We start from the raw sequence: 21,712 nt of genomic DNA on the forward strand, positions 1-21,712 counted from the left end.
TGCCAAAGCAAAATTTACAACGCTGCTATCACTGGAGCGCTTAAGGAGTCGCAATTAATCTTCTTACTAAATAAATTTAGCATTTAACTACATTTAGCTAACACTCAGAAGGCTAACCCAAAATGTCCAGAACTACTCACTTTGTATCTGAAAATTCAAGGCTGATCACATTTAACACTTTTGGTCTGTTAGGGTTCATGAAGTATTTAACATAATTGTGAAGTGTCATTTTGCTGTCTGCCTGCCTTGCCACATCAATGACATCTATCACTTTGTCACCACCTGCAGAGAAAAATTATAGTCTTATTATTGGGCTTAAAAGTTATATCAATAGATGCCCTAAACAAAAATATCTAGCTTAGACAAAGAGTCTTCCTATATCCTTAATTTTTAAGTCCAACTGGAACTTTTGAAAAGGAGGATGGTTTTTGAAGGAAAGAAAGTAATTAAGACAGAGATGCATAATTACTAGTAATACTGAGTGTAAAAACTTGTATGTTTGCATATGCCAATGATTTCTTGTGTGCAGCTCATAATACAAAAATACATTAGACTGGTCTGTAGAAACTACCAGATGCTCTGAGTTTCATTTCTTCACGTATAAAATGAGGGGGACTGCCTTTTCCCTTTCACCTCTATAACACCTAACATTCTAAGTCTACCATTTTGAAAAACTGATCAGTCATTGGGGGACAAGTTAACTAAGACAAACAATTTCTGCTTGCCTGGTAGTCTTCTCTTCTAATACTCTGCTTCAAGAAAATATTAGTAGTTACAAAGCAAAAATCACTCATATTAGTGTCTGTGGAATGAGTTCTCAATTGGGATAAATTTTACAAATTTCCTGTAAAATCATAAGGTGTTGCTTGCACACCACTGCATCACCACCCTAGGAAACACAATCAGTATTACTATGTCCTACAGGACATTGTAAATATAGCAATGCTTAACCAATCTGAACTATAAAACAAATAAATGCCATTTTTTTATTTTAATGTAATTTTATATATGTTAAATACCTAGTAGACTTTATTTTATACTTAAAAGGCAAGACAATTCTGTTAAATGAAGGGCTTTACAGTACTAAAAAGTTAACTATCAAATAGTTTGAACATTTTTTCCCTATACTTACATTACACTATATTTATTTTACAGTGCTAAGTAGGCAAACAGATTTAGGTTAAACCTCAGCTTCATCCCCTAATTTATCAAATATTCAAAATCACCTGAAGTGAAGTCATGCCGTTTAATTGAATCTCCTCTCTGAAACAGTTATCACTGAGAACTGTCAAACTGAAGGCTCAATAAAAGGACAAGTTCTCAGATACATAACGTACTACAGTGGATGTGCAGTTTTGAGTCAAGTTAAATTTGAGATCTAATCCTCAAATAATACCTATCTATTGCTGATGAGGAATGAGATCTATATGTAGTCAGCTTTATCTATAAATACCATGATGAGAATAAATAAAATAACTAAAAATGTCAACAGATGAATGATTTTTCCCTTGTTTCTTATGCCTTTCTGGGCTTCAAAGTAACAAATTAGGTCCAGACATCATTAAATGGCAACATCACCAAGTCATAAATATAAAAACAGGTTTGAAAATATCTCTTCTTGCACCTGAATGCTACAGAGGCCTAAATCCAATCCAGTTCCCCACTGTCTTTTTCCCAGTATCTGTAGCTACTCCTCAGTAATAGTTTTTCCTAGAAAGTACCAGAAAATTTGACGACAACAAAAAAAGCAGCAGGGTGAATCTCAAGAAATAAGAATAGGCAAAATGTTTCATTCTGTTTTTTTCACAATGGTAAACCTGCTGAGAAAAAAAAAGTTTTCAACATAGGTGATATTGAATTGCATCTTTCCTGATGCAGGAAACTGAACTAAATTAACCTCTTTTCATTCAATTTTTAATATTGTTAGGACAATATCATTTTTACTTTTACCATGTATTCACAAGTACTTAAAGGAATCAAGTTCGTACCTACATGACGTTCCACATCCATAACAGAAAACGTAGCTGCAGGGAGCCTGAGTCCTAGGTCATCTAACTTGGGGACCATAATAGGGACCTCAAATCCATGTTTCTCCAGATATCTCTGTGTCAGCTGGCTGCCGTGCATCTTCACAATGATCTCATCGGCACTAAGGAAAATGGAAGAGTAAAATGTCATCTTTGTTAAGTTCAGTTTAAAAATAACTCTGGTAATGAGTTAGTTCATATACTACATTATTATCTATATCAGTGATTCTCAACCTGTTATACCTAATTCCTCTTTTTAGAACAAATGTTGTTTAAAGTAAAATTTATAATTACTTCAATATATATAACTGAAAATACATCCTATGTAATAAAAGCCTAATATGCTAAGTGTCCAGTTGACTGGTCAGCTGTTCAACCAATCAAAGCGTAATATGCTAATGATATATATAAAAAAATAAATATGTTCATGATATGCTAAGGCCGCTCAACTACTCACTATGACCTGCACTGACCACCAGAGGGCAAACGCTCCGACTGGTAGGTTAGCTTGCTGCTGGGGTCCAGCCAATCAGGACTGAGCGAGACAGGCCAGACACACCCTGGAGCCCTCCCACGGTCCCTTTCCAGCTGGCCAACCTCCCATGTCTCTCCCTGGCTCCAGTCGTGCACCAGTGGGGTCCCTCAGCCTGGCCTGTGCCCTCTCATAATCCCGACCCTTCAGGGGATGTCAGAGAACCGGTTTCGGCCCAATCCCACAGGCCAGGCCGAGGGACCCCACTGGTGCACGAATTCGTGCACCAGGGTTCTAGTATTATATAAAATGCCTTAAGTATAACAAGAGAAAAAAACAGTTCATAATAAAAAATGTATTTCAGTATGTAAATGTTTACATAAGCCACAGTAGAAAAGATAATAGAATAATAGGATGCAGATTCCAAAATGGTGGTGGAGTAAGTGAAAGCTACACTGACACTCTCCCAGGACCAAACTGGAAATACAACTAAAATACAGAAAAACCACTCTGAAAAACCAACTGAAGACTAGCTGGAGAGAACCCTGATAACCAAAGATGGAAAGTGGAAACCTCATAGAGACTGGTAGGAAGTGCAGAGGCACAAAAGGGCTGCCCGGGCTCCCACAGAGAGCAACTGAAGTTTTGAAGGGATATCTCAGAGCTGTGAGGGGGTTCTCACTGCGAACTCTGGGGTCTTTTTTAAAAAAATTAATTCATTTCAGAGAGGAAGGGAGAGGGAGCAAGAGATAGAAATATCAATGATAAGAGAGAACCATTGATTGGCTGCCTACTGCACACCCCTTACTACAGGTGGAGCCCTCAACCTGGCATGTGCCCTTGACCACAATCAAACCCAGGACCCCTCCAGTCTGCAGGCCAACACTCTATCCACTGAGCCAAATCGGCTAGGGCAGAATTCTGGGGTTTTAAACTCCAAGCTGGGCTCCCCAGCCCAGAGAACCAGAACTGAGGAAGGTGCCCACAGAACATCTGTCTGTGAAAAGCAGCAGGGTTGCTGTCTGCCAGCAAGAGAATGCTGAAAATGCAGGCACCCTATTAAAGGGCCAATGCACAAAATTTTCTGTGTAGCCACTCAATTTGGGCTCCAACAGACGGAAGGTAGAGTGGACTGGAGCAGTGTGAGCAGAAGCCAGGATTGAGGGCTCTAGGGTTGGAGATCAGAGGGCAGCCACCCCGGTTTCCGGTCCTGAGTCATTTCCTTGCGCTGCTGAGGACATATTTCTCTGGCTGTGGACCTTTGCTATCCAGGAGGTTTTTGCCTGGGGGGAAGGCAGTTACCCTACCCTGTTGGAGACCTCTTGCCTCACCCTGTGGTCAACAGTCTAAGGCTAATAAGTTTGAGTGTCAATGGGACTGCAAGCAGGAAGAGTCCCTGGAGGCTTTGAGTCTTTGCCTGATCTAATCCCAGGCCCGGGGCTAGGAAAAGCATATCCTGGTAAACATTTTGGTTCTCTCCAAAGACACCCAGCCCCAGCAGAGGAAGCCACAAGCTATGGATTGCTGATAGCTCCAAACAGAGTACTCAGGGCCAATCACAAACAGTGTCTAGCATTGTCCTGCACTAGAGACTGGGAGTAGTAGCAGATCTACCTAATACAAAGAAACAAACCTAGACAAGTAGCCAAAATGGGGAGACAAAAAACAAGCCCCAAATGAAACTCCAAGCTGGGCTCCCAGAACTGAGAAAGGTGTGTCTGGCTGTGGGCCTTGAATTATCACAAGATAATTCTCCAGGAGAAGAATTAAATGAAATGGAGATAAGAAATTTATCAGACATAAAATTCAGAATAATGATGACAAAGATGTTCAACAGCATGAGAAAAGATAGTAACTATGAAGAATGACATAGCACTAATAAAGAACACAGTGGAAGGAATACACAGCAGATTAGGGGAAGCCGAGGATTGGACCAGTGAATTAGAAGATAGGTTAGAAAAAAATTACTCAAATCAGAGAATCAAAAAGAAAGAAAAAAACAATTTAAAAAACAGGAAGACAACTTAAGGGAGCTATGGTAAAACATGAAACTTAACAATCTATACTAATAAAAGGGTAATATGCTAATTAGACCAGACATCTTCCAGACGTCCTTCCGGACAAAGCCACGGTGGTAGGGGCCAAGGCAGAGGCGGTTAGGGGTGATCAGGCCAGCAGGGGGGAGCAGTTAGGGGGTGATCAGGCCAGCAGGGGAGGGCAGTTAGGGAGTGATCAGGCCGGCAGGGGAGCAGTTGGGGCATCAGGCCGGTTGGTAGAGGTGGTTAGGGGTGATTAGGCAGGCAGGCAGGTGAGCAGTTAGAAGCCAGCAGTCCCAGATTGCGAGATGGATGTCCGACTGCCAGTTTAGGCCCTAAACCACAGGGATCGGGCCTAAACCAGTAGTCGGACATCTCCCGAGGGGTTCTGGATTGGAGAGGGTGCAGGCCGGGCTGAGGGACACCCTCCTCCCCCCGCATGAATTTCATGCACCGGGACTCTAGTATTTGCATAATAGGTGTGCCAGAAGAGGCAGAAAGTGAGCAAGGGACAGAGAATGTGTTTGAAGAAATAACGGCAGGAAAGTTTCCTAAGCTGGTGAAGAAAAAAGTCACACAAGTTCAGGAGGCATAGAGAGTCCCAAGCAAAACGAACCCAAACAGGCCCACACCCAGACATATCATAGTTAAAATGCCAAAAATTAAAGACAAAGAGAAAAACTTAAAAGCAGCAAGAGAAAAGCAATTTGTTACCTACAAAGTAGCTCCCATACGGCTGTCAACTCATTTCTCATCAGAAACTCTATAGGCCTGAAGGGAATGACATGAAGTATTCAAGGCAATGAAAATCAAGAAACCAAGATTACTATATCCAGCAAGGCTATCATTCAAAATAGATGGTGAAATAAAGAGCTTCACAGAAAAAAAAGGCTAAAGGAGTTTATCAGAACCAAACCAGCACTGCAAGAAATGCTAATGGGACTGCTATAATGAGAAGAAATAGAGAGAAACATAGGCATAAATAACTAAAATGGCAATAAATTAATACCTATCAATAACCTTAAGTGTTATTATTAAGTGCTCCAATTGGAAGATATAGATAGTTGAATGGATACAAAAACATGAACCAATAATATGCTGTCTACCAGGACCCACCTCAGAACAAAAGACTCACACAGGATGAGAGTAAAGGGATGGAAAAAAATTTCCATGCAAATGGAAATGAAAAAAAAAAGCTGGGGTACCAATACTCATATCTGACAAAACAGACTTCAAAATGAAGATCATCACAAGAGACAATAAAAGTCACTACATAATACTAAAGGGATCAATCCAACAAGAGGATATAACCCTGCAAACATATATGCATCCAATATAGGAGCACCTAAATATACAAAAAAATCTTCTAGAGGACTTTAAGGGAGAGATCAACAATAATACAGTCATAATAGAGGACTTTTAACACCCCACTGACTTCACTGGATAGATCTTCCAGACAAAAAATTAACAAGGAAACAAGAGACTCTAAATGACACAATGGATCAGACTGGTTTAACTGACATCTATGAAACAGTTCACCCCAAAGCTACAGCACATACATTCTTCTCAAGTGCGCATGGGTAATTCTCAAAGACAGGCCACATGTTAGGACACAAAACAAGTATCTACAAGTTCAAGAAGACTGAAATCATATTAAGCATCTTCTCAGGTCACAGTGGAATAAAATTAGAAATCAACTACAGTAAAAACATTCAAACACATGGAGGCTAAATAGCATGTTATTAAACAATGAATGGGTTACCAACAAGATTAAGAAAGAAATCAAAAACTTCCTGGAAACAACTGAAAATGAACACACAACAACCCCAAATCTATGGGACACAGCTAAAGCAGTCCTGAGAGGGAAGTTCATAGCACTACAGGCCTACCTCAAAAAAAAACAAAAAAAAAACCAAGAAAAATTAATAATAAACTATTTAGCCCTACAACTTAAAGAATTAGAAACAGAAAAACAAGAAAAGTCCAGAGTAAGTAGAAGGAAGGAAATAATAATCAGAGCAGAAATAAACAACAGAGGCTAAAAAAACAATACAAAAATATCAATGAAACCAAGAGCTGGTTCTTTGAAAAGATAAACAAGATTAATGAACCATTAGCCAGGCTCATCAAGAAACAAAGAGGATCCAAATAAATAAAATCAGAAACAAAAGTGGAGAAGTAACCATTGACACCACAGAAATACAAAGGATTGTAAGGAGTTACTATGAACAACTATTTGCCAACAAGCTGGACAAAGTGGATGAAATGGACGAATTCCTAAAAATATACAATCTCCCAAAACTCAATCAGGAAGAATAAGAAAATCAGAATAGGTCAATGGCAACTGATGAAACAGAAGCAGTAATCAAAAAACTCCCAGCAAACAAAAGCCTTGGTCCAGATGGCTTCACAGGGGAGTTTTACCGAACATATAAAGAAGAACTAACATCTATACTCCTCAAACTATTCCAAAAAATCCAAGAGAAAGGAACACTTCCAAGCTCTTTTTATGAGGCTAGCATTATCCTAATTCCAAAACCAGATAAAGATATTACAAAGAAAGAGAACAATAGGCCAATATTCCTGATGAACATAAGTGCTAAAATCCTCAAGAAAATATTAGCAAATCAGGCCCAGCAATATATTTAAAAGATCATACACCATGACCAAGTGGATTTATTCCAGGGATGCAAGGTTGGTAGAATATTCGCAAACCAATAAACATGATATATCACATAAACTGTGATTATAAGTAGTAAATTATGTGTAAGACAAAAAACACATAATTATCAATAGATGCAGAGAAAGTATTGGACAAAATCCAATATCTATTTTTGATGAAAAGTCTCAGCAAAGGGGAATAAAGGGATCATATCTCAACATAATAAAGGCCATATATGATAAACTTACAGCCAACATCATACTCAATGGGCAAAAACTAAAACCATTTCCCCTAAGAACAGGTACAAGACAGGGATGTCTGCTTTCACCACTCTTATTCAACACTAGAGGCCCAGTGCATGAAATTCGTGCACAGGGGGTGGGTCTCTCAGCCTGACCTGTACCCTCTCCAATTTGGGAGCCCTCTCCAATCCTGGAGCCCTGATGGCTTAGGCCCACTCCCCGTGGTTCTCTGCTCTCTGCAGGGCCTGGCTGCTCCACGACCACTGCCCAGAGGCTCTCCACAACCCAGAGGCTCCCCCACAGCCAGGGTGGAACACTTGCCTCATCACTGCGGCAACAAAGCAAGCATTCCACCAGGCCACTCACACTGCCCGCTCTCAGCAGCCGCCCCCCCCAGGACTGGGGGACTCCGGCAAGTCTGAGGGGACTAGGTGCCGCCATCTTGTGGCTATGGGCACCACCATTTTTGTGATGGAGTGATGGTTAATTTGCGTATTACCCTTTTATTAGATAGGATAGTACTGCAAGTCCTAGCAACAGCGATGAGACAAGCAGCAGCAATAAAAGGCATCCATATTAAAAAGGAGGAAGTAAAACTCTCAATATTCACAGATGACATGATATTGTACATAGAAAACCCCAAAGACTCCACCAAAAAAGTACTAAATTTAATAAAGGAATTTGGCAATGTAGCAGGATACAAAATTAACACCCAGAGATCAATGGCATTCTTATACACCAATAATTAATTCTCAGAAAGAGAAACTAAACAAACAATCTCATTTGCCACTATAACAAAAAAATTAAGACACTTAGGAATAAACTTAACCAAGGAGGTAAAAGACTTGTACTTGAAAAACTACAAGATGTTTAAAAAATAGATAGAAGATATAAACAAGTGGAAGAATATACCATGTTCATGGATTGGTAGAATTAACCTCATTAAAATGTCCATACTACCCAAGGCAATCTACAAATTCAATGCAATTCCTATTAAAATACCAATAGCATATTTCACAGATCTAGAACAAATACTCCAAAAATTTATATGGAACCACAAAGACCCTGAATAGCCACAGCAATCTTGAAAAAAAGGAACAAAGTTGGAGGAATCACAATACCAGATATCAAGTTATACTACAAAGCCACTATAACCTAAACAGCCTGGTACTGGCACAAGGACAGACATATAGATCAATGGAAGAGAACAGAGACCCCAGAAATCAACCTAAGCCATTATGCTCAATTAATATTTGACAAAGGAGGTAAGAGCATACAATGGAGTCAAGACAATCTCTTCAATACATGGTGCTGGGAAAATTGGACAGATACATGCAAAAAAAAAAAAAAATGAAACTAGGCCACCAACTCACACCATATACAAGAATAAACTCAAAATGGATAAAAGACTTAAATGTAAGTCGTGAAACCATAAAAATCCTGGAAGAAACCATAGGCAGCAAAATCTCAGATATCTCTTATAGCAATATATTTGCAGTACATCTCCTAGGTCAAAGGAAACAAAGAAGAAAATAAACAAATGGGACTACATCAAAATATAAAGCTGTTCAGCAAAAGAAAACATCAACAAAATGAAAAGGGAGCCCCCTATGGGAGAACATATTTGGAAGTGATACATCTGATAAAGGTGTAATATCCAAAATATATAAGGAACTCACTCATACAACTTAACAAAAGGAAGACAAACAATCCAATTTTTAAAAAAAGGGCAAAGGACCTAAATAGACACTTCTCCAAAACAGACATATAGTAGATGACCAAGAGACATATGAAAAAATGCTCAAAATCACTGATCAGCAGAGAGATGCAAATTAAATGACAATGAGGTAGCACCTCACACCTGTCAGAATGGCTGCCATCAACAAATCAACAAATGACAAGTGCTGGCAAGGATATGGAAGAAAGGAAACCCTAGTACACTGCTGGCGGGAATGAAGACTGATACAGCCATTATGAAAAACAGTCTGTAGTTTCCTCAAAAAATTAAATGTGGAACTGCCATTTTACCCAGTGATCCCACTTCTAGGAATATATCCTAAGAGACCCAAAACACCAATCAGAAAGAATGTATGCACCCCTATGTTCATAGCAGTGCAATTTACAATAGCTAAGATCTGGAAACAGACTAAGTTCCCATCAGTAGATGAGTGGATAAAAAAGTTGTGGTACATTTATACCATGGAATAATATGCAGCAGTGAAAAAGAAGGTTCTCTTACCCTTTGAGACAGCATGGAGGGACCTGAAGAGTATTATGCTCAGTGAAATAATCCAGTCAGAGAAAGACAAGTATCATATGCTCTCACTCATAGGTGGAATCTAATGAACAAAATAAACTGATCCAGAGACCTAGAAGCATGGAACAGACTGTGGAATCTCAGAGGGAAGGCAGAGGTGGGTGGGTGGGAAGAGATCAACCAAAGAACTTGCATGCATATATGCATAACCGATGGACACAGATAATAGGGTGGTGAAGGCCTGGGGTGGGGGTTGGGGGCAGGCTAGAAGCAGTTAAGGGGGGGTCAAAGGGGACATATGTAATACTTTCAATAATAAAGATGTAAATTTAAAAAAAAGAACAATAGGATGCCTACAATTAGTTGTAATGAGTGGTTGAATTTAAGAGAATTAGCAAGATCAGAAGCTACTCAATACTTTCAAGAGAAAAAACTGGAGACAAACTAAACATACATCAGAGGGGGATGGCTAAGTAATTATAGTGTACATATACACTTTTGCATACTACATAGCAGTTACGGAATGATATAAATTTTTGTATACATATGTAAGAACATCTACAAAATAGAGTAGAAAAATCAAGTTACACAACATATGCATAACGTAACTCTTTATTTTTTAATACTTAGATGCATATGACGTCTATACATATCCTATATCAGGGGTCCTCAAACTATGGCCCGCGGGCCACATGCGGCCTGCCGAAAACATTTGTTTTTTTACTTCAAAATAAGATATGTGCAGTGTGCATAGGAATTTGTTCATAGTTTTTTTTTAAACTATAGTCTGGCCCTCCAATTGTCTGAGGGACAGTGAACTGGCCCCCTGTTTAAAAAGTTTGAGGACCCCTGTCCTATATAATAAAAGCCTAGGTGGCGTCACGCCCTCGTGCAACATCGCCACAAGATGGCCACCCTCACGTCGTCACAAGAGGCCGCCACAAGATGGCCGGCAGGGGAGGGCAGTTGTGGGCGATTGGGCCGGCAGGGGAGGGCAGTTGGGTGCGACCAGGCCTGCAGGGGAGGGCAGTTGGGGGTGATCGGGCCAGCAGTGGAGCAGTTAGGCGTCAATCAGGCCGGCAGGAGAGCGGTTAGGGGGCGATCAGGCTGGCAGGCAGAAGCAGTTAGGAGCCAGCAGGGCCTAAACTGGCAGTCGGACATCCCCCAAGGGGTCCCAGATTGGAGAGGGTGCAGGCCATGCTGAGGGACACCCCCACCCCGGTGCATGAATTTCATGCACCGGGCCTCTAGTACATACATAAATGTTTAAATGTTATTATTTATGTAGTAAAGGGTGTCAAAACACACTAAGTCTTAAAATGAGGGAGGAAAAGATGGTCTGTTCACTTCATTTTATACACTTCTGTGTTTATCACATCAAGTAGGTGTAACTGTCACTCCACTATGGTTTTAAATGAGGTGAAGGTTTATGGAGTTAAACAAATAAAACCAAAGATCTTTATTTAAAGGTAATTACAGTTTGGACTTGCGTGACCACCTCTATAACCTGCTGTCATCGGTGTCTGGTTTGGCAGAGAAGCCACAGGAATAGCCAGGCCAGGATTTTTACACTACTCTGGGGAGCAAACCTATCTGAAAAAAAATGAAGGCTACTACTCCTTCCCTTGAAAAAAAAGCGCACATTCCCACATTGACACTAGCTTGTTTATACAGTTTCAGGGGACTCACAGCCTCTCTGAAGCCCTGCATAGACACAGGCTGAAAACTCTGGCCCTAGGTTCTAAACCTACCAAGGAAACAAACACATTTCTCCAATGACTCTGAAACTGATAAAGGAGAATATTTGAAAATACAGCCTTTAATATCACTAAAATCATATGGAAACCCCTGTATTTACAAGGTGTTTGTTTTTTCTCTCAGTAGACCTGAGGGAGCCAACAGGAGCTGCTTATATTGTATGTTTCTGTTTAAGGATGAAGGAGGAGGGGGATATGAATCCTAAAGACTGTGAAGAAAGGGGTTGTATAGATATAAGATCTGAAATAATTCCCAAATAAGTTGCATGTATGTGATTTAAATTTAAAATGCACTTTCTCTCTTTAACAAACCTAGATATGATCTAGTGTAGAAGCTTATTTTGTAGTATCAACTTAGATGTCAGGCAGTGAGCAGGGAATGATCTAAATTAGCATGTTTAAATTCTGTATAATGCTTTTGACTCTCTTTGAGCCACAGGTGACTCAAATACTTTCCACTATCTTTAAAAGGTCAAAAAGCCCCTTTCTGCTGCCACCAGAGAGACTGAGCAATGAGTACTTCTGGTAGGGCAGAGGCAGGTAGGAAAACAACATAAGAAAAAATAGGAGTAGGCGAGGTGAAAAAGAAGCACTAGCTGCTGTAAGGAACAAGTACTTGGAACAATTGCCTTAAATGATTGTATTTCAGACTTTTTGGACTGGGATCCACAGTTAAGAAATATATTTTTACAAAGTGACTCAGTACACATGCATATAACAGAAGTTCCATGAAACTATACTCATTTAATCCTATTACTTGCAATACACTAATATTTCCAATTTTGCTTTTTTAAACTGACTTTAGAAAGGAAGGGGGAGAGAGAGAGGGAGAGAGAAACACTGCTGTGAGAGAGAAACATCACATTAATCTGTTGCTTCCTGAATGTGCCCTGACCGGGAATTAAACTTGCCACCTTTTGGTGTATGGTATGATGCTGCAACCAACTGAACCACCCCGCCAGGGCTCCATTTCATTTTTTGATTGAAATAATGATGGGTCATAACCTGACATTTGAAAGCATTGCTTCAGATACGTCAATTTGTCAGGTAATGTTCTTAAATTTTCTTTGGTCAGAACAGGTTTCCATACCTTGGGAAGACTCGAGAACGTAGTTCCTTCACAAAAGTCCTAGTTCCAGCTTGCACTGGTTTGGAACCATCATCAATTTCGGTGTAGTCATGCCTGTGCCAGTTCCTTCTCTTTTTCACTGGATTTTTAGATTAAAAAAAAGAAACATTTGTTATGTAGTGATGCTATGTACTTTCTAATCATTAGATAATCAAACATAACAATTTTTTAATACAATAAAAACACTCATTTTTTATGCATTTCTAGGCTGAAGAAGCAAATTTTACTTTATATAATATAGCAACTATAGGCAACTAACTCTTTTTTTATCTACTCTTTTTATTTCATAATAATTTAAAATTAAATCAAGGAATTCAAACTAGCAGATGGAGACTTTTATAAGATCTGCATTTACAAATACTATAATATCTCAGTTATTTAAAATCATGGTTTTTCACTAGGACACTAGGTCATAATATGATTTTTACAGATCATCCATCCAAATCATTCTCCAGAATAGGGCCTTTGATCCCACATCGGAAATCTATTTTTAACAGTACAGCTCCCTTCTCTTTTATGTCAAGATTTATTCCCCTAGTAAGCGTGGTTATACCAACACAAAAAAGAGCAGGTGACTGCATCACAATTAAAGAAAGATAAGTGGAATCACAGAATAAATGACTTTATGGTTACTTCTAATGTCTAGCTCCAGCAGGCTGTAATCTTGAATACTCACAGCAGTCAAAATCAGGAGACTATAATTTGACTCCTAGTTCGGCCATAACTACTCTGCCACCTTGGGCAAGTAATTTAATACATCTATCTCCAGTTTCCTCAGCATGGAAAAGGGAGGGGATGAGTGATGTGTCTCCAACTGTGTTGAGGAACCCTTAATAAAGGGGAAGAAGGGGAAGAGGCCAAGGGAGGAGCTCTGGACCTGATTCCTCTTTCCCACCAGGGTAGCACCACCTACTTATCTTTTGTGTGGTATTAATACAAGATTTCAGTTATATATATACACTAGGGGCCCGGTGCACGAAATTCGTGCACTGGGTGTGTGTCGGGGGGAGTGTCCCTCAGCCCAGCCTGCCCCCTCTCACATACTGGGAGCCCTCAGGCGTTGACCACCATCACCCTCCAATCGCAGGATCGGCCCCTTGCCCAGGCCTGACGCCTCTGGCTGAGGCATCCGGCCCGGGCAGCGGGGACCCGCAGCTGCAGCGGCCCCACGATCGTGGGCTTCGCTTTAGGCCCAGGCAAGGGACCCCTAGCTCCTGGGACTGCCAGCTTCGACCATGCCCAGCTCCCATCGCTGGCTCCACCCCTACTTCCTGCTATCACTGGCCAGGGCGGAAAAGGCACCTGATTCCCTGCCCCCCAGCTCTTAGCTCCCCCCTGGGTTTCCAATCACTGTCAGTGGCAGGGGGCTTCTTCCTGCTTTCCCTTTCGCCTCCCTGCATTGTGCCTACATATGCAAATTAACCGCCATCTTGTTGGCAGTTAACTGCCAATCTTAGTTGTCAGTTAACTGCCAATCTTAGTTGTCAGTTAATTTGCATATAGCCCTGATTAGCCAATGAAAAGGGTAGCTCGTACGCCAATTACCATTTTTCTCTTTTATTAGTGTTGATGTATGTATGTATGTATGTATATATATATGTGTGTGTGTGTGTGTGTGTATATATATATATACATATATATATATATATATACACATTTAAAGTTTAAAAAGCACTCTTAAGCTTTGTAGTGATGTCTGCAACTTAGAATGCATAAAAATAAGATGAATAGATAGTGAGATAGTTACATGGACAGATATGTGGTAAAGCAAATAACATAAAATGTTAATAGTAGAATCTATATAATGGATTTAGAGGTACTCACTGTAAAATTCTTTCAACTTTTCCTGTATGTTTGAACACTCTCAGAACAAAATGTTGAGTGGGGGTCAAACTCTATGAATTTAAATTACTTCACACCTTCACTGTTCAACAATCATAATAATATAATAATACTGATTCCTCATATGGATAAGAAGAAGTCACACTAAACAAGCAATAGGGTTGGACTTATTCATATCTGATAGTCTAAAACAAGATTCCCAAGAAATTTATGGCCGTCAGACCTTCAATATAGAAAACAGTAAATTCCTTTTTTTAATCTCATGAGAAAAATTGAGAATCACAGAACAACCTTCCTAGAAAATCTGATTAAGGTATCCTTTGTGTCTTATTTTTTCTTATTTAAAATCATTTCTAAAATTCAAATGTATTTAATTCCGGGCTTTTCCCCTTACATGTATGTATAGATAAACACCCCCATTTTATTTTCAACTAGGATCATAATTCTGCTTACCTTTCTTATTATACCATGACCATTTTCTCCTTAATAAATACTCAAAAGCAATTTAAAGTGGCTTAGATTTTAAGATATAGATGTAGATGCATCATATTATAATCATTTTTTAATTCTTATGCACTTTGTCCATCCTGAATCTTTCTTCAAACAAAGTTGGGATTGATATTCATATACATAAATATGTTTCCCTCATTAATTCCTTAGGAGAAATTCCTAAAAATGCGAGAAGAAATACTCAAAATTTTAAAGATACTAGCTACAAATTGCAAAACTAACTGCCTTCAGATAAGTGGCAGGTGACTCACACTCTTACCAATGTATATACACAGCCTGTTTCAAAGCCCTGGGTCAATCATTATTGGAAAGAAAAGGAAAGGCTGCTCATTTGATAAGTAACTATGATATTACATTGTTTTAATGTTCATTTTTGCAGAACAGATTAGAATTAGAATAGATTGGGATTGGACAGCTATGGGTTTGAACTCTAGCTCTGCCAAACAGCTACATTAAAGAGCTATTAGATCACTTTTCTCACATCACGCTGTTATAAATATCAAAGGAGATAACACAGATCAAGTACTTACTTAGCATAGTGCCTGACACCCAATAAGGTGTCGATTACTAAGGTTTCCTTTTAAATGTTCAGACTTGGAGGATGTTAACAGAAGGATATGACTATCCTATTGGGTCAACACATTTGACACACAAAATCAGCCACTGTAAGAGCTAACTGAATCTCTTAAAGGAAGGAGGCCAATGAAGAAATATTTCAGTAGTGTTCATGGGGAAAAGAGAAAATTTTGAGTTTGGATTGCATGTGCCTGAAGAGCACTGAGAATATATGTTTAGGTGTTAGGCTTTTTTTTTGATATCTGTCTTCCAATAGAGTTCTTATCTACACTAATAAAAGAGAAAAATGGTAATTGGCGTACGACAATACCATTTTCATTGGCTAATCAGGGCTATATGCAAATTAACTGCCAACTATGATTGGCAGTTAACTGCCAACTATGATTGGCAGTTAACTGCCAACTATGATTGGCAGTTAACTGCCAACAAGATGGCGGTTAATTTGCATACGTAGGCACAATGCAGGGAGGCGAAAGGGATCCTGACAGTGATCGGAAACCCAGGGGGGAGCTAAGAGCTGGGGGGCAGGGCAAAGGCGGCCGTGGGGCCGCCTTTGCCGCCCTGGCCAGTGATAGCAGGAAGTAGGGGTGGAGCCAGCGATGGGAGCTGGACACGGTCGAAGCTGGCAGTCCCAGGAGCTAGGGGTCCCTTGCCTGGGCCTAAAGCGAAGCCCACGATCGCGGGGCCGCTGCAGCTGCGGGTCCCTGCTGCCCAGGCCGGACGCCTAGGCAAGAGACGTTAGGCCTGGGCAGGGGCGGAGCCTGCAACTGCGGGGAGCTGGGGGTCCCCTGCCCAGGCCTGACACCTCTGCCGGAGGCCTCAGGCCTGGTCAAGGGGCCGATCCGGTGATTGGTGATCGGAGGGTGATGAGGGTCAACTCCTCTGGCCGAGGCATCAGGCCAGGGCGGGGGGCGGAGCCGGGGATTGGGGGGATATGATGGTCCCCTTGCCCAGGCCTGAAGCCTGGGTTAGAGGCGTCAGGCTTGGGCGGGGGGTGGAGCAAGCGATCAGAGGGAGATGGGGGTCCCCTGCCCAGGCATGATTCCTGGGCCAGAGGCCTCAGGCCTGGGCGGGGGCCAGAGCCAGTGATCGGGGGGAGATGGGGGTCCCCTGTCCAAGCCTGACACCTCTGGCGGAGGCGTCAGGCCTGGGCAAGGGGCCGATCAGGTGATCAGAGGGTGATGGGGGTCTACGCCTCTGGCTGAGGCATCAGGCCTCGGCTGGGGGCAGAACCAGTGATGGGGGGAAATGAGGGTCCCCTGCCCAGGCCTGACGCCTCTGGCAAGGGGCCGATCCTGCGATTGGAGGGTGATGGGGGTCAACGCCTGAGGGCTCCCAGTATGTGAGAGGGGGCAGGCTGGGCTGAGGGACACTCCCCCCGACACACACCCAGTGCACGAATTTCGTGCACCGGGCCCCTAGTCTATAATAATAAGGATGCCTGGGGAGCTCCAAAAGGAACAGGAAACCTGAATGGCAAGCAAAAAAGGCTTCATAGTAGATGGAAAGGGACCAAGCGGATTATCCAAGTTGGGTACGGAGGATAAAGAGTAGGGAAAACAAGTCTTAAATCAAAATGTAAGAGATTACTAGATCTTGGTCATTTTCCCTTGGGTACTCAGAGTTGGACTTCTACCCAGAAGATAGCCAGTGCCTGATCTGTTATTCAAGGAAAGAAGCACTGAAGGGCCAGGTAATATAGTCTTCTCTCTGATGCATCGTTATTCAAAATGCAGGTCATGATCCATTATGGATTGTGAAATCAATTTAGTGAGCATGACAAGCTTTTTAAAAAATTAAATCATATAGGAAAAAAATAGGGTACATCACACGTACATTACTCTGCCTCATAGTAACCCACTTAATATTTCATAAAAATTAAATTATTTCATTTTGGGATTATATGCTTAAATTTTAAACTAAAACTATTAGCAATTTTAGTTCTGTTTTTCTTTTTCAAATAACAAAACAGTATTATTTACTTCCTTCAAGAATCACTCAGTCAATAATTATATCAAGTGATATAGTACATGTACTTCAATGCTACATAAAATAAAAACCTTTAAAAATATTTATGCAATTAGCCAACTACACAAGTAACAATTCTATCAACCTGCTAATCTCAAATTTTATGTATAGTAACAGCAAAATAGATATTCTGTATTTTACAAGGAAATATTTTAATGCATTAATATAGTTTAAATTTCTAAATCTCTTACAAAGAAATTTGGTAAATTAATAACATTTCTAACAAAACATATGAGCAGTCAGTTGCTAGTAAGTCTCTTAAAAAATTACTTGCCCATGACCTCAGAACAAAATTTCCATTTTTTTTTTTTTAAGGAATAGAAAAAATTCTGCATTCAAAATAAAGAGGTTGTATATACAGGTTACCTATAGCTGATCCAAGTGTTTATCAAGGCATATTGAGTAAAAGGTTCCTTTCTGTTCTAAAATGACTAAGTCTAAAGTTTTTCCCTTTAGTTTAATGGACATAAAAACCCATTTGCAGTGTAAATTTTTAAAAATATATATTTTATTGATTTTTTACAGAGAGGAAGGGAGAGAGAGAGTTAGAAACATCGATGAGAGAGAAACATCAATCAGCTGCCTCCTGCACACCTCCTACTGGGGATGTGCCAGCAACCAAGGTACATGCATGCCCTTGACCGGAATCGAACCTGGGATCTTTCAGTCTGCAGGCTGACACTCTATCCACTGAGCCAAACCGGTTAGGACTGCAGTGTAAATTTTAAAGGAAAAAGTAGTAAGAACCTATTTCAAAGCCTTTAAATCTCTACTCTCACATTTGTACAACAATAATATTTCAATCTATTCCTCTGAAGCATTTGTAAAAAGCTAAGAATAAATGTCATCATCTCTGTCTGCTGGTTCCCTCCAGAGGACGTGAGAGCTTCCCTGGCTGTGCTCTGCCAGCTCAGGAAGAAGAGTATCAGCAGAGACTTGGACTGGACCCTCTGTCATCTTCTGGATAGAACTGTTGGGGACTGGCTTCAAGTAGATAGGATGGCTGGGGCAGGACTCCAAGTCAAACTCAGTATGATGACCAAATTTGGGAAATAGAAGTATTATCAGGTCCACATTAAGTACTCAACTCCAATTTTTTTTGAGCATCTAGTACTTACTCAAGGAGGATCCATGTAGAACTGCACAGTTGGGACAGTGATACAGGTCAATGTCAACAGCATGATGTTCTTCTACTCCAACACAGCTAAGGTAAAGAAAAATAAAGCCAATAGGTAAATCAGTTTAAAATATTTACTTAACTATATTTAGATTGGTTGGAATTTACCTGAGAAATGTACACCAACTCACCAATAAATTTTGTAGAATACATGCAAGGATAAATTTTATTCTCTACCTTACACACTTGCTAAATAATTGTGGGGGAGAATATATCCAAATACATGGGAAGTGAATTACTATAAGCAGAGCAGAGACATTAAAAGTAATGCAATTACAAGCTATAAGACCCTCAACCATTATGTAAGTGCCAACTGTTATGGTATTTAATGTTTGTGCCCCCCACCCCCACCCCCAAATATACCAGCTGAAACTCTAACCCTCCAGTGCAGCTGTATTTATTTGGAGATAAAGCCTCCGGGAAGTAAATGAGGGCACAGGGTGGGGCCTTGATCCCATAGGATCAATGTTCTTATAAGAGACACCAAAGAGCTTGCATTCTCTCTGCATGCTCATAAAGAAGAAAGGCCACATGAGTACATAGCAAAAAGGTAGCTGTCTGCAAGCCAGGAAGAGAGCCCTTCTCAGAAACCAAACTGGTGGACCTTGATCTGGAACACCCAGCCTCCAGACTGTGAGAAAATAAATTTCTATTACTTAGGCCTTCTAGTCTTATGGTATTTTGCTATGGCAACCTGAGACAAGTAAGATACAAACTAACTTTAAAATATGGCTGTCATCAGCTAGAGGTGGTTAGTAAATTTGGGTGACATCACTGACATGGTAAGAGTACTGAGTCCTAACAGTTCTGCTGTAGGTCTCAGAGCCCTCATTAATCAGTTCAATTAGTTTGAGGCCCTGTACTTAGAATACTCTATCCCATGGAGTATATAACAGTGGCACTTAAATAAAGTTTAAGGGAACCAACAAGGGACTGAAAAAACTATATTAGTGACATCTTGAAAACAGGAGTAATTTATTAAAGATAGACCCCAGCAGTTTTGCTACAACCCAAGTAATTTATTAAGGTAAAATTTTATAACACTGGCACTCCCAAAAAGTTATAGGAGGAAGTATTTGTAGACAACCCAAAACAGAGTTCACTTCCAGCTAACCCACAGTAAAGGAAATACAAAAGGATGTACTTCTTGCAGAAGGAAAATGACCACAAAGAGATCTGGGATGCAAGGGAAAAGGAAACTAATACATATGTGGGTAAATTTACATGAACACTAACTACATGAAACAAAATAATGTCATGTGAGACTTAAAAATATATAAAGGACTAAAACACATGACAACAGCAACATCTGAGTCAGGAGAGGACAAATGGAGTCACAGGGTCCTAAGGTATTTGTACTGGCAGGAGAGGAAAAAATAATGATTAACAGACATCAATAGTAAGTTGAAGATGCCTATTATAATTCCTTGGGAGATGACTTAAGCAACAGAAATGCAGAGTATAACTTCAAAACTAGTCATAGAAAAAAAGGAATAAAAAATTAATTCAAAAAAGGAGAAAACCAGAAAAACCAAAACAAAGTGGAGGTAGACATTTAAAAATATATTTAATTACATTATATGCAAATGGACTAAATGCTTCAGTTAAGACATTATCCAGCCCTGGCCAGTGGTGCTAAGTGGTTAGAGCACCAAAGGGTCATGGGTTCAATTCCTGGTCAAGGGCACGTACCTGGGTTATAGATTTGATCGGGAGCTCATGCAGGAGGCAACCAATCAATCAATGTGTCTCTCTCACATCTCTCTCTCTGTCTCTCTTTCCTCCCCCTTCCTCCATGTCTCCCTCTTTTTCTAAAAATCAATGGAAAAAAAATATCTTGGGGTGAGGATTAACAACAACAATAAAAGACATTATCCAGATGACTTAATATAATTCACCATTTATAAGAAAGAAGCATAAAACAAGGATACAGAAAGATTAAAAGTAAAAGGATGGGCAAATAAATACCATGAAAAGTGTAATCAAAAGACAGTATAGCTATATTAATATTAAGCTACATAAAATCTAAAGGGAAAAATATGAGATAAACATGTTCAGTAATCGTAACAATTTCAATTCACCAGGATGATATACTAGGAACTGTAGTGGGAGATTTTTTTTTTTAATATATTTTATTGATGTTTTACAGAGAGGAAGGGAGAGAGATAGAGCGTTAGAAATATTGATAAAAGAAACATCGATCAGCTGCCTCCTGCACATCTCCTATTGGGGATGTGCCCGCAACCCAGGTACATGCCCTTGACCAGAATCGAACCTGGGACCTTTCAGTCTGCAGGCCGACGCTCTATCCACTGAGCCAAACCAGTTTCAGCTACTGTAGTGGGAGATTTTGACAACTCTCTTGGTATTCAATAGAACAAACAGGCAAAACAAAAATCTATGAAATATACAAGTTTGAATTATCAGTATTCAAAAGCATGACCTATCTTGGGGAAAATTGGACAGATACATGCTAAAAGAAATGAAACTAGACCACCAACTTACACCATACACAAGAATAAACTCAAAATGAATGACAGACTTAAATGTAAGTCATGCCCGACTAGCGTGGCTCAGAGGTTGAGGGTTGACTTATGAACCAGGAAGTCACGATTAGATTCCCAGTCGGGGCACATGCCCAGGTCGCAGGCTCGATCCCCAGTGGGGTGCATGTAGGAGGCAACCGATCAATGATTCTCTCATCATTGATGTTTCTGTCTCTCTCTCCCTCTCCCTCTCCCTCTCCCTTCCTCTCTAAAATCAATGAGAATATATTTTTCTAAAATGACCTAATGGACATTTATAAACTATTACACACACCATGCATTTGGACCTTCCCACTCCACACCATATACCAAAAAGAACTAAAATAGATCATATCCTATATAATAAAACCTTAATATGCAAATCGACCGAACGGTGGAACGACTGGTCACTATGACATGCACTGACCACCAGGGGGCAGATGCTCAACGCAGGAGCTGTCCCCTGGTGATC

General features: G+C 40.2%; 1 protein-coding gene across 6 annotated transcripts in view; it reads right to left on the reverse strand.

The window, feature by feature from the left end:
* The window catches only part of KDM7A (lysine demethylase 7A), a 99,555-nt gene that overhangs the window by 40,154 nt on the left and 37,689 nt on the right, over positions 1-21,712 (reverse strand). For all 6 annotated transcript variants that reach the window (XR_009454726.1, XR_009454727.1, XR_009454728.1 and 3 more), the window contains 4 exons: positions 18,657-18,742; positions 12,544-12,661; positions 1,989-2,149; positions 141-282 (listed from right to left, as the gene is read on the reverse strand). Coding sequence is in view for 3 of the 6 variants with exons in the window: in XM_059711965.1 (XP_059567948.1) it covers positions 141-282; positions 1,989-2,149; positions 12,544-12,661; positions 18,657-18,742 (507 nt within the window). In the remaining 3 variants the exon portion in view is untranslated. The remainder of the gene's footprint in view (positions 1-140; positions 283-1,988; positions 2,150-12,543; positions 12,662-18,656; positions 18,743-21,712) is intronic.

The sequence above is a fragment of the Myotis daubentonii genome, chromosome 10 (assembly GCF_963259705.1).
Source record: "Myotis daubentonii chromosome 10, mMyoDau2.1, whole genome shotgun sequence".
NCBI lineage: Eukaryota > Metazoa > Chordata > Mammalia > Chiroptera > Vespertilionidae > Myotis > Myotis daubentonii.